General features: G+C 38.4%; 1 protein-coding gene across 1 annotated transcript in view; it reads left to right on the top strand.

The window, feature by feature from the left end:
* The window catches only part of LOC110449588, a 58,185-nt gene extending 49,286 nt beyond the window's left edge, over positions 1-8,899 (top strand). Inside the window, exons 3-5 of the mRNA XM_021496542.1 lie at positions 2,799-2,944; positions 6,822-6,933; positions 7,417-8,899. Of these exons, the coding sequence (XP_021352217.1) occupies positions 2,799-2,944; positions 6,822-6,933; positions 7,417-7,669 (511 nt within the window). The 3' untranslated portion in view covers positions 7,670-8,899. The remainder of the gene's footprint in view (positions 1-2,798; positions 2,945-6,821; positions 6,934-7,416) is intronic.
* The last annotated feature ends 6,390 nt before the right edge of the window (positions 8,900-15,289 follow it).

Genomic DNA, 15,289 nt, shown 5'->3' with positions numbered 1-15,289 from the left:
GTCTGATACCCTGTATATTTCCCTATCATTGTCTGATACCCTATGTATTTCCCTTTTATTGTCTGATACCCTATGTATTTCCCTATTATTGTCTGATACCCTATATATTTCCCTATCATTGTCTGATACCCTATGTATTTCCCTATCATTGTCTGATACCCTATGTATTTCTCTATCATTGTCTGATACCCTATGTATTTCCCTATCATTGTCTGATACCCTATGTATTTCCCTATCATTGTCTGATACCCCGTGTATTTCCCAATCATTTTCTGATACCCTGTGTATTTCTCTATCATTATCTGATACCCTGTGTATTTCCCTATCATTGTCTGATACCCTATGTATTTCCCTATCGTTGTCTGATACCCTATGTATTCCCCTTTCATTGTCTGATACCCTGTGTATTTCCCTATCATTGTCTGATACCCCAACAGGTCTATTACGATACACATGATGTGGGATACAACAGGTCTCTGATACCCTGCGTATTTCCCTATCATCGTCTGATACCCTGTATATTTCCCTATCATTGTCTGATACCCTATGTATTCCCCTTTCATTGTCTGATACCCTGTCTATTTCCCTATCATTGTCTGATACCCTATGTATTTCTCTATCAGTGTCTGATACCCTGTGTATTTCCCTATCATTGTCTGATACCCTGCGTATTTCCCTATCATCGTCTGATACCCTATGTATTCCCCGTTCATTGTCTGATACCCTATATATTTCCCTATCATTCTCGGATACCCTATGTATTTCCATGTCATTGTCTGATACCCTATATATTTCCCTATGATTGTCTGATACCCTATGTATTCCCCGTTCATTGTCTGATACCCTTTATAATTCCCTATCATTGTCTGAAACCCTATGTATTCCCCTTTAATTGTCTGATACCCTGTCTATTTCCCTATCATTGTCAGATACCCTATGTATTTCCATATCATTGTCTGATACCCAGAATATTTCCCTATCATTGACTGATACCCTATGTATTTACATTTCAATAGTTATCACACCCAAACCAAGTGGTAAGTGATGGTCCCTTCGTCAGTGCAGCTATGTAGCTATTTTCTTATACGTACATACATTATGTGTAACCGCAGTGGCGAAGTGGTTAAGGCGTCTGACATTCTGCTACCACAAGCCCTCCCCCACTGGGTCGAGGGTTCGAGCCCTACGTGGGGCAGTCACCAGGTACTGGCCGTATATCGGCGGGTTTTTTTCCGGGAACTCCGGCTTTCCTACAGCACCAAACCAAAACCTGGCACGAGGCGTCTGACATTCTGCTACCACAAGCCCTCCCCCACTGGGTCGAGGGTTAGAGACCTACGTGGGGCAGTCACCAGGTACTGGCCGTATATCGGCGGTTTTTCTTCCGGGAACTCCGGCTTTCCTCCAGCACCAAACCAAAACCTGGCACGCATAGCCGTTAATAGGACGTAAAGCACAAACAAACCAAACCAAAGCTTACATTTCATTTTCTCAACATCAATTCTTATTCATGAAATAATTTCGTCCGATGATATATCAGCTGGCTTCCACTTAGATGTACCAGCTGAATATGAGAATAAGTGCAATATCCTCATTGATGAGAGGATTCGAATAACTTAGCTTTTGAGTTGATAGCTTCAATATCTTAAGTTCAACACTGGTGACATTTGTCTAGAGTCATAGAAACATGTTTCTACCTCTATTACGATACACATGATGTGGGATACAGCAGGTCTATAACGATACACATGTTGTGGGATACAGCAGGTCTATTACGATACACATAATGTGGGATACAGCAGGTCAATTACGATACACATGATGTGGGATACAGCAGGTCTATAACGATACACATGATGTGGGATACAGCAGGTTTATTACGATACACATGATGTGGGATACAGCAGGTCCATTACGATACACATGATGTAGGATACAGCAGGTATATGACGATACACATGATGTGGGATACAGCAGGTTTATAACGATACACATGTTGTGGGATACAGCAGGTCTATTACTATACACATAATGTGGGATACAGCAGGTCAATTGCGATACACATGATGTGGGATACAGCAGGTCTATTACGATACACATGATGTAGGATACAGCAGGTATATTACGATACACATGATGTGGGATACAGCAGGTCTATTACGATAAAGACGATGTGGGATACAGCAGGTCTATTACGATACACAGGATGTAGGATACAGCAGGTATATTACGATACACCTGATGTGGGATACAGCAGGTCTATTACGATAAAGACGATGTGGGATACAGCAGGTCTATTACGATACACTTGATGTGGGATACAGCAGGTCTATTAAGATACACATGATGTGGGATACAGCAATTCTTTTACGATACACATGATGTGGGATACAGCAGGTCCATTACGATACACATGATGTAGGATACAGCAGGTCTATTACGATACACATGATGTGGGATACAGCAGGTCTATTACGATACACATGATGTGGGATACAGCAGGTCTATTCTTGAGTCTTGGTTTCTTCTGTCACCACAACAGTAAGGGAGAAACCATCCTGAGTCTGAGGGGGTGGGGGACACATAAGTCGCCTCTTAGGGGCATGTGTTGGGATACAGCAGGTTTATTCTCTCCCCAAACCTGCATGTTTATTTAAAGTGAAATATCGGTGAGTACTTTTATTTAGACTTTATAAAAATGGATTTTTATGCCTTTTCAAATGTATAGGCCAAAATTTTTCACCTTCCAACATTGCATTATTTGTTCTCTATTTTTCAAGTACATGTGTATGTTTTAGAAATGGGGGTTCAACGAGCATGCTGGACTGTATCACCGCTCTGTTTGACAACTGTACACAGTCAGATGAAAACGAATTGCTTGCCAAGTTTGCAGACCGGCAGAGGCTCAATTTGACATTTGTACGCTTCTGTGAAAATTTCGAAGGTGATGCATAAGTTACATATTACTTTCTAATTCTGTAAAGACACTCTGCATACATGTTCATTTGTATATGTCTGCTCTCGAAGAACAGGACCTGAAATCACCTCATCGTGGCTTAAACTTATTAAAAGTAATTTCCTTTCCTTACAGAAAAATGTGGATTGTTACATTACAAATGAATATGTGGTTGAGATTGATTAACCAAAGAACGTAGGTTTATAAATAGATAGGTTGATTGTAATAAAGATGGGATAACATATTGTTTAGTTGGTAATTTTCACTGGGGATTTAATTTCGCTAAATATTCGTGGTCACCAAAGTCAGCACGAAATCAATTTTAAACCCCGCGAATTAGTTGTGATGGGGACAAACGCGAAATATATGCCCCGCAAAATAAAACAAATATAAAATAGATAGATCAGAAAGAAAGCAGGCTTAAGAGCACAGAGTAAAAAAGACAGGTGGATCATATATGCATCTCTCGAGTTTCCATGTTTACGATTTGCCTCTAGATATCATTTCCGACTATGAAATTTATTATAGCCACGATGAAAACCTTGGAATGTGACAGAGTGATCTGTTCACAGTGTGCAATAATCTGAATGCGACTTGTCTCCCTTACCCCAATATTTTCTTTATAAAATAAAACAATTGCCATGGTAACAATCGAATTTGGAGGTTATGGTATGTTGTTCCTTCTTTTGGATGTATAACCGCAAATAAAACACCATTTCTCTATTATTCTGACTGACACAGAAAACTTGTATGTGAAGTTCCTTCTTTCCTTCCTCGAAGACCGTTCGTTGTGTCTGTGTAAATTCGATGACTTACAAAGTATCTAAGTGGTTATTGAGCTACAAGTCAATGCTTCCCGCTCCTTCTTGAAGTTGGCATAGTCCTTATTGTAAATGTAGGAAAGTTCATTTCATTTTTTTAAAGTTTTTCGCTGTCATATCGTAACATTTTGCTAGCAGACGACAACAATCTGAGGTGATACACAGACTCACAGATTTTATACTTACTTAAGGACTTACAAAATCCTCTGCTGTCAGTTTCAATGCGGTTTTAACAAATTCTGACAAGAGCATGGACAAACATGGAGGATATCTAGCGGTGTCTTCAGTAATACCAAATATATATCAAATATTTTGATATTTTTCACGAGTGCAGAGAAAGAGTGAAACATATAAAATATTAGCCACAAAACCACACACATGACACTGTTAGATATTCTGTTTATTACATTTTTTACGAAAACCTAATCCGGAACGGGAAGCGACACATCAACAGACAATTCTTGATCTGGATCCTTTTACCAAAAGTTCTATTCTAGACAACCCTACGCGACAAAATGTAGTCCTCTCTGCAAATACTTTAATAAAATGTAAAAGCTCATCACCAAATTCCTTCATTTTTAGCTCACCTGGTCCGGATGACCAAGGTGAGCTTATGCCATTCCGTGGCGTCCGTCGTCCGTCCGTCCATCGTCCGTCCGTCGTTCGTCCGTACGTCAACAATTCCTTTAAACGACTTCTTCTTCCTAACCACTGATTCGAATTAAACTAAATTTGACTGGAAGCATCCCTAGGAGGTTGGGATTCAAAATTGTACAATTGGTTGGGCTGAACCCCCAGGGGGCTGAGGGGTGGGGCCAAAAGAGGGCGATTTGGCTATATTGCTTTAATTGACTTCTTCTCATGAACCAAGTAATGGATATCAACCATATTTGACTGGAAGCATTCCTAGGTGGTGGGGATTTAAAATTGTACAAATGGTTGGGCTGACCCCCCAGGGGGCTGAGGGGCGGGGCCAAATAGGGGCAATTTGGCTATATTGCTACAAACGACTTCTTCTCTAGAACTATGCACTGGATATCAATCATATTTGATCAAAAGCATTCATGGGAGGCATGAATTCAAAATTGTACAAATGGTGGGGCTGACCCCCCAGGGGGCTGAGGGGCGGGGCCATAAAATAGGGTTATTTGGCTATATTGCTTTTAGCGTTTTATTCTGTACAATTATGCACTGGATATCAACCATACTTGACTAGAAGCACCCCTAGGTGTTGGGGATTCAAAATTGTACAAATGTTTGGGCTGACCCACCAGGGGGCTGAGGGGCGGGGCTAAAAGGGGACAATTTTACTATATTGCTATAAACGACTTCTTCTGTAGAACTATGCACTGGGGTGGGGCCAAAAAAGTTTATTACTTGGAAATAGTTGAGATCCCCACCATATAACCATATATACAATTGCTGAGTATAAAGAGAAGAATGCACATTTGCTTCCAGGATGGCTCTAGAGTCTGGCCTCACCCTTGGAGACATACATGTAGTCCCTGGGCCATAACTTTAAAACGGTTGAGATCCACACCCCAAAACTATATATACAAATGATGGGCATAAAGACACGAATGCAGTCATGATATTAGAATAGACTCTGAGGTCTGACCGAACCCATTGGGACCAAGTTTCTTAGTCACAGCTGGGAAACAGTTGAGATCCCCACCCTATAACCATGTATACAATTGCTGATTATAAAGAGATGAATGCACATATGCTTCCAGGATGGCCTTGGGATCTTCCCCGCCCTTGGAGACTTAACCCCTGGATCATATCTTTGAAACGGTTGAGATCCCCACCCCAAAACTATATATACAAATGCTGGGCAAAAAGAGACAAATGCAGTCATGATATTAAAATTGATCCTGGAGTCTGGCCACAACCCTAGGGACCTGGTTTCTAAGTCACAGCTTGGAAACAGTTGAGATCCCCACCCCATAACCACACATAAAATTGCTTGGCATGAAAAATCTAATACAGATATGCTACAAGGATTGACCTAGGGGTCTGGCATATTCCCTTGGATCTCATTTGGAGAATATTTTGCCATGATTGCTTAGATATCCAGGTGATCGATACAGGCCCTTTGGGTCTCTGGTTTTAATAAAGCATACCAAATAACTATCATAATGTAATTGAAAAAAGTTCCGGCATCAACTCAGATCACTACGCGTTGTTGATAAGCGCCGAATCTAAAATGGTGGGGAGTGGGCATTGTGTCACCACTTATCCTGATGGTCAAATATCATCACCGCCTATGTGAGTTATACTTATCACTATCACTGTCAGATATTGTCCTCTTATACTTTCTCCTAATCGCTCATCCTAACTTTGGACTTGAGACGCTGACACTGTGTTTCATTGGACATAAGTTGCATCCGATCAAACAGATATAATTGCTGACCTGCATAGTCTGCTTGCTTCCTTATAATGGAAGTAAACTGAGGAACTAAACGTTGTGTTTCCCCCAGAGAATAGTTCCCAATGAAAGGTAACAGATGTGATAATTCTGGGCAGTAAATCGGGCGCATTTTCGCGAAGCCTGCGTATCGTTAAGCTAACCAGCATTTGACCAGATGGGAAGATTGTAATGTTTCCCATTGCAGTTTGTAAGCAGTGTTTTGATTGGTCAAATCAGAAAAAGTGATATTTTTCACTATATGTAGAGTGAATAATTAGTTTAATCAATAGTTTACTGGTAATAATGTAATAAAATAATGAATTATCTAAGTGGTTATTGAATAAAATAAATCATGAATAAATAACAAATAAGAGTAATTACATGTGTTCACAACATTAATTTGATAATTAATTATCAGAAAGTATATTCAGATCATCTACTTAACTACGGGTTGATAATAAAATTGGTTCTCTGTAATTATGGAGTATCGGTTGGTTTCTCTGGACAGTGATGGTCTAGACAAGAGTAAAGCAAATCTTTAAACACAGATATATAATCGACACGGACGCTGACAAAACAATTATTGGTATTGGAATTCCCGTTTTCATAATTTGAACATGTTTTATATTCACAGTATATAGATCAAACAGCAGATGTATTTCCGATCAGGAGCAGATAGTGCACGCATGTCACGAGGACTCAAAGAAAACATTGGTACCACTCGGACCTGTACATACAGTATGCAGGTAAAGGTATAGCGCATGTGACACAAAGTAAGTGTCCAGTTTTTTCTATCGTGACCATGTTGTCTATTAATGTTTCTAAGGGTATAAGAATTAAAATTAAAAGTACATGGAATCAAAAAGAAGGATAAACATGTATGTACAATGCTAGAACCATCGTATTTTTCTTATAAAGCGGAAGTAACCAAGCGTCCAAAATAGTATATGTACAATCTACATATATGCTGTCGTTAGGGAAATATTGAGAAGACTGTTGGATAGTCTGGAGGACGTGTACACCCGATTGACAGGTCAAATGAACCCTCGACATTTATATCAGACTGAGTTAACCTTATAGAATCCGAGCGGCATCCAGAGAACATCAGGGAAAGCTCGTTAGTCATACGTCATACGTGATACGCCAACATACGGGGATCATGCGCATGTCTATCTTTAAATAAGAGAAAATACAAAATGAAAATACTTATTTTATTTATATCGTTGTAGAAATTTCCAGACTACGTACGAGTGCAGCACGGGCCCCGTAACAAGAGCGTGCGGACGACAGACGGGTGATGTCATCGGTAACTTCCTACGAGGAATCACACCACCAATATGTCAAGGATATGACCACAGAGACCCGACATCCACAGCGCATGTCAGCAATGCACGTGACAGTCACGTGATAGCAAGCGTCACACTGTCCGTTATACTTATGCACTCAATTTCAAAGAGATGGCAATATGTACAATGTATGTAGGAATGGGTTCCCGAAATACAAAAAAACGGTTGATGTACGTCACATCATTCATCAGGCGAGATGTAGAACTGTAGTTGGCGATGCTCAGTCAGGTTCAGCTACAAAAACCAATAAACTTATTCATATCGTAATTACTCAATACATAAGTGGATAAATATGACGTTTACGAAGTCTCACAACTTGTCTTCGTCTTGTTTTCACGGGGAAACGCAGCAATAATAAAGAGTTAAATGCGTTGTTTTCAAGCGAAAGCTAGGCCTCGTATATTAAAGTCGTAAGAACAAGATAGATTCGTCAATTTACTATCAGGTTTACCATCAAATGACTATCAGGTTATCTAAAAGTACATTTATGAAACTAACAAAAATATTTTTATTATATCTTATAAAAATATTCACATGTAAATAATACATATTTTGTATAATATCTGGGTGTTTTTTTCCAAATATATGATCACGTCATGTTAACAATCAAATGTAATACATGTTTGTCGATGTTACAATAGATATCAAGTTAATTATCATCTTGACTATCAAGATTTGGTAAAAAAAAAAATCGAACGATACATTATGTGAATAATGCATGTTTTGTATATCATCAGTTTATTTCTAAGATATCAATATAATATAAATGGTGACGTAAAACGTTCTATATAATGTTTTTGTATTTAATGACGTCACATTAGTTATCAAATTTATAACATATCCAATGTACCACATGTATAATGAGGTCACGTAAACTAGCCAACGTACCACATGCATGATGACGTCACGACATTATTAAGTTTGGTTAATGATACAGTAATGAAACGTGTTTGATCACGTCACGTCACGTTAACTTGTCAGCATATTGCATGCACGATGTCGTCGAATGTATCATAATTTTGACACTTTCTAAAGTATAACATGTATGATGACGTCATATTAACTATCACATGTATTACATTCATGATGAGGTCATGTTAACTTTCCAACGTATTTTATATATGATGACGTCATAATAACTTTTCGTTATTGTATATGTTACCGTGAAGTATCATGTTTGTTATTAAGTCATGTCAGCTATCCAACATGTATGATGTCATATTTACTCTTCATTGTAACACATAACCACTTGTTATGTAACATGTTGGGCTTATTTAATCAATGAAATTAATATATTTTGAATGACAACGGAATTTTTGGAACATTGCATGTCTTTTTTCATTGAATAAAGCAGTTTAATACATTTATTTAGATTATACCTATTTCGGATTGTCTTTCTACAAATAGAATGAATACATTTCCTTCGCTGTAACATATCTGGAACATAGAAGTGTCAAAAAGGTCGTGACCTTACTGCATACTCATAACAGTGTACAGTTATAGAATGGTATATGAGGGAAATAGCAAATTTATGATCCCCCGAGGTAAAAGGAAATTCCCGAGGGTGACAATATATTGGCTATTTCCCGAATTACCCATTCTATAACTGTTTGATTATAACAAAACAAATTAAGGCAATTTGAAAAATGATTTTTCAATTCATTTCCTTAAACAATTTCAAAGAGAAAAACGTTATTACAATTGGAAGTGCTATGTGCATCGTCGTTGATGATATCGTCATTTCTAGCATTCAAGAAGTGTTTTTGTAGACTGTATCTGATACAATGTAGTCACCATTGATTTCCTATCATAAAAAGTTCAATCCACTTTTTTGAAGTTCTGCATAAAACTTGCGAGGACACAAGTCCTCTGTGATTGCTTGGCCGTAATCGTTGACGCTTCCTGCATTCCGTTTTGTTAAATAAGTTTGAAGTAAATTCACTGCAGTCTTAACAACAGCTTTTGCGTTAAAGCTCCTTTTAGCGTCCAAAATCTGCTGTAATGAAATTTTTAAGCTGTGCCTTCAAATATTCATGAGGGAGTAGTCCTCTTTCTGGCAGGGAGTAGTCCTATTTTGAGAGGGAGTAGCCCTCAGATGGAGAGATTTAAGTGATTTTAGTGAAATAGGAGAACTTATCGTATCGTTTTTTATAAAAGGAAAATGACAAGAGATCTCAGAGGGATCTTGGCGCCCACCATTGTACCATCTTTATTAGTTATATGTCAGTTTGATATTTTCTCTTCTTTTCTCTTATCTGTTTGATCAGTTCGCCTGTCCACCATCTTAATCAGTCTTTTGATCACCCTCGAAAGTTAACATGCACAACTAAAAACCAAGGGGAGACTACATATCAAATTTGAGGAAGATCTTTCCAGTTATTTCTGAGAAATAGCGCTAACAAACTTGAGCTCTCAAATTCAAAATGGCTGAATAACAGTCAGCCATCTCAGTTTTTGATTAGTCCAAAAACGATATGCATAATAAGGAACCATTGGAAATCTTCATGTACTTTATGAGAAACAGCGCTAACAAACTTGAACTCTCGAATTGTACGTCATCTTGGTTTTCCTTTCAGTCCCTACATTCGTAATTCATTATTAAGAACCTTTGAAAACATTCATGTGAAATTTGAGAAAGATGCTTCCAGTTCCTTCTGAGAAATATCACTAAAAACCTTGAACTTTCAAATTCAAGATGGTTGGCTGTCGGCCATATTGGTTTTGTGATTAGTCCCAAAAAAGGATATACATAACTAGGGACCATGGGAAACCTTCATGTGAAATATGAGAAAGATCCCTCTTGTACTTTCTAAGAAATAGCGCTAATAAAAAAAAGTTTAAGGACGGAAGGACGGAAAGACGGACGGATAGAATGACGGGCGGACGGACCACGGACGCAGGGTGACTTGAATTCGTGGGTTAACAAAACAAAACCTACTTACGTTTTTGATATTTTTTATGCTTTTGAGTAAACCAAGAGAGTATGCAACTGAGAAAAGAAAAGGTAAAGGTCCCAAGTGAATCAATGGAATCGATGCAGAAGTGCAGAGGTCCCCGCATTAGACGCTTCTATGGTAACATGTGGTTGCAAACAGCAGTTCTATATTTCCCCGAACCTACAGGGGGACATAGTCAGCAGGCCTATATTTCCCAGAACCTACACGGGGACATAGACAGCAGGTCTATATTTTCCAGAACGTACACGGGGACATAGACAGCAGGTCTATATTTCCCCGAACCTACAGGGGGACATAGACAGCAGGCCTATATTTCCCAGAACCTACAGGGGGACATAGACAGCAGGTCTATATTTCCCCGAACCTACTCGGGGACATAGACAGCAGGTTTATATTTCCCCGAACCTACATGGGGACATAGACAGCAGGTTTATATTTTCCCGAACCTACAGGGGGACATAGACAGCAGGCCTATATTTCCCAGAACCTACAGGGGGACATAGACAGCAGGTTTATATTTTCCCGAACCTACACGGGGAAATAGACAGCAGGTTTATATTTTCCCAAACCTACAGGGGAGGTCATAGTCCCAAAATTAATAAATTATCAATTGGAAGTGTAGTGTCAAATAAAACATAATGGAAACGTATGACATTTTACTGGCTATCGATTGCTTTTAAAATTTCCGTAAGAAAACACAGTTGGGACATAACATCATAGCAGTCTACAGCTATCACTAGGTGTTTCAGTGTACCTTTTTTGGTCTGATGAAAGTTTAAACAAATAACAGAGTTCTCTCCCTTTGTAACGGTTTCAGTGATTTCCTCACACTGAAGCCCTTAATCCAATCATGTTACTGGCCAAATATCAACATCCTTGGCATTTTGGTTATTCTTAAGAGGTCGTTTAAAGGTTTCAACATATTTGTCCCCTATGACATTGAATACAGGTCAAGATCACTCATTTGAACAATCTTGATAGCCCTTGATTTCAGCATGTTACTAGCCAAATTTCACTATGATGGGCCTTCTGGTTACTCAGAAGTTGTTGAAAATTTTTGAAATATTTGACCCCTTTAACTTTGAAAATTTGCGAAGGTCATTCATTTGAATCAATTTGGTCTGAAAAGAGTTACCTTTAACCATATTCAAGGGTTTTTAATGTTAAAAGAAGTTGTCTGAAAGTTTGTTTTTAGATAATTGACCCATGTCACCTTGAATATAGGTCAAGGTCACTAATTTTAATAAACTTGGTCTTGAATGAATGACCTTCAACAATATTCAAGGTCACATGGGTTCAAACATGTAAATAACAAGGGTGATGGTATTTTGCCAGAAGCATGCATGGGCTACACATGTGCAAAGTTTGTTCAAGTGAATGACCTTTGCCGTGTCTTAAACGATTTATTCTTAAACAAAATGTCCAGGAGGACACACTTTCAAGGTCACATCCGGTCAATTGTGAAAAGAAAAACTTTAAAAATCGTCTACCCGATGAACAAAGTTATAGGGTGGTGATATTTGGCAAGTTGCATTCTGGAATGAAGGGCTGTAAAGTTTGTTAAACTTAATGTTCAAATATTTTTACGTGTTCTTTTGAATTACTTTTAAGTCAAGACACTGATATTTTGTCTGTAGATTTATTTTAGTACTTTTTTTAGGTTACAATTGTGATATCAGTACCATATGAGTGATGCAGGCTCATTGGGCCTCTTGTTTATGACGTCAGAATTAGAACCTTGTACATCACGCCGATGTTTGTAGTTACGTCGTCAAAATATCGTAGTCAATAACAGACCAAATGATATCACGGAAAGTAGGCTACATTTTATGTTTTATCATCGCGGTTTGATTCATATCAATTATTGTGTATCTCTATAACATTTAAAACAGGGATATTTTCTCCTCTATAAACACAACTTCATTGGCTGTGTGTGTGCCAGAGTAGATAAATTAATGAAGGGAGGCTTTTCGTTGTTAACTAGCTTTAGATAGTGATAGATGCTTAAAGCATAATGGGGTTTAAGAATTCATCGTTTAAAATATGACATACTCAAGGATATATTTTGATTCTGGACACATACAGACTGGACATGAGCTTTTACATTCAAAAGAACGCAACTCCGAGGGTTTATAAGCAGACAATGCTTCATCATTGTCCATACAGCTTCATACAAACTTATAACTATATTAAGTCTGGTTATCTTATCTGGTTATGCGATTTTATCAGTGTTCCAGAAGAACATCGTTTACATACGACTGAAATTTGGTTTTGTTTTGTTTAGTATTGTTCAACGTTCTATCAACAGCTATGGTCATTCAAGGACGACCTCCCCTGTGTGCAAGATGTATGCGTGTAGTGTATGCGTGTGTGTTTTGGGAGGCTGCGATATGTTCGTGTTTGTATCCTTGTGATAGCGCGGAACTGATGCCGACTTTATAGTGCTACCTCACTGAAACACCCCACCCGGTCACATTTTACCAGTCGTCCCACTCCTAAATTGCTGAGCGTTAAGCAGGAGTAGAATGTCTCGACCAGGGGATAGAACCCAAAGCGGTCCTCACAGGGGCGAACGCTCAACTAAAAGCCAAAAGTAAGGCATTGTCAAGGGAAACATAAGGAAGGAGAAAGTTGTTTGGAAAGAAGAGAAAAGATAAGATCCCAATTTTAGTCGCCTCTTACGATTATGCTATTGGGGCAGCAGGTATACTTCTTACGCCCTACCTGCAGGGATACGATTGAAATAATCACACTCACATACGTCCATACACTGTTATCCCGTTTAGCAAGAATTTGCATCATCGAAACCAACAAAAATCGCTTGATGTTCCTTACATGTTTTCCAAAAACATTGATTATTTTCATCACAGTTTATCATCAATAACACACTTTAAACGAAATGAAAATGGTGTTATTTAAGTTATTATTGAATATAATTCAAGGTCATTCATTTGAACAAACTTTGTCGCAATTTATCCCGTCATGTTACTGGTCCTTCGGGCCATGTTAGCTAAAACTAATTGTAAATGGTTGGCGTTGTAATAGACATTTAGAGTTACTTCCCATGTGTCGTTCATGTACAGATATGTCCGCACATCTATACTTAATTCTGTTATATTAACCATTAGTTAAAGGTTGGAGGTTTTCATTTGTTTCATATCAGTTGAACATTTTACTGATTGATTTGAGTATATACTTGACTTACATTTACCTTGATTGATCATGTATGCGAGAAAAGAAAAAAGAATCCGGTGTCTTTTTTCAAAATGGTGCCCTCCCTATGCCACACGAGTTCAATACTTAGTAATATATTGAAATTGTTATTACATACTGGAAAATCATCCGACATTTTTATGTATCATAATTATCCTGGAATAAACATTTATGTGTCAAACACATCATCCTTGATACTCCAGGAAATATGCTCACGTTCGCTCTATGCACCCCTGTAATATGTCATAGCAAAATTGAAGGTTCAGTGTGCGCCACCTTGTTGACGACTTGTTCGATCCTTTGATGTACATCAAAAGAATATCGTGGTCGCGTAACGGTAACGTAACAATTGACTTGCTTTGCTTCAAAGGATAGGTATGAGACTAGCAACTGGTCAGGAGTTTTTTCACCTGAAACCAATCAAACATCTTTCTTCGTGTTATTCCTAGAGTATCGAGATACGTCACCTAAACACGTATAATCCATAACAAAGGCAATTTATGTCATATGTACATGACCCGGACAACGTCCTTTGTGACATAGAAAAGGTCTAAAGTAACCTTTGCGATATACGTAAACTAGAAAACGCCAAACGTATACTAGACAACCCGTGCTGTACGTAGCTTAGGCAAACTATGTCATAAATGTACGTGACCCGGACAAAACTCGTACGTAACTTAAGACAGCTTCATGCGTAACCCAGGTAACATATGAACCACAAGTACGTAACATAAACCAGTTCATAATAACCTAGACACCAAATGCTTATCCCTGAAATAGGCGGCATATGTCATACATCTATGTGACCTAGACAACGGCATAAGTAACCTTACAACGTCATACGTATCTAACACGTCATACATAGCCTATACAACGTCATACGTAATCTAGAAACGCCATTCGTAAGCTTAGCAACGTCATACGTAACTAAACCAATATTATGCGAAATCTTGACGTCATTGGTAATTTTGACAATGTCATACGTATTTTAGACAATGTCATACGATACTAGACAATTTGTGTTATCGGCTACCTAGGCAACACATGTCATCCGCGCACGTGACCCGGACAACTTCATATGTAACCTCGACGTCATTCATGTACGTAACACAGACAAAATATCAACAGACGTTTAGACACCGTGTCATTCATAACATAGTCATAGACATCAAAAATTAACAAATTTCATACATAATTGAAAACTAAACAAGAGGATCAATGGACCCCTGTGACCTTGAAATGGGGTCGAGGTCGTTCATTTGGACAAACTTTGTAGAATGTTGTAGCCCCTCATCCCAGCTTGCTACTGGCCAAATATCATCAACTTGGGCTGTTTGTTTATTCAGAAGAAATAAATGTTAACATATTTGATTCTAGTGACTTTGAAAGTGGGTCAAGGTCACTCATTTTATCAAACTTTTTTAATCTTTTATCACTGCTTGCTATTGATCAAATACCAACGCCATTGACCTATTGCTTATTTAGAAGAAGTCAAGTCGAGGAAAACGTTGACGCCGGACGGACGCACGCTACACATTGGCATAAGCTCACTTAGGCCTTCAGGCTAGCAGAGCTAAAGCACGTGT

The sequence above is a fragment of the Mizuhopecten yessoensis genome, unplaced genomic scaffold (assembly GCF_002113885.1).
Source record: "Mizuhopecten yessoensis strain PY_sf001 unplaced genomic scaffold, ASM211388v2 scaffold4663, whole genome shotgun sequence".
In the NCBI taxonomy this organism is placed as follows: domain Eukaryota; kingdom Metazoa; phylum Mollusca; class Bivalvia; order Pectinida; family Pectinidae; genus Mizuhopecten; species Mizuhopecten yessoensis.
This window is presented reverse-complemented; position numbering and strand designations above follow the sequence as displayed.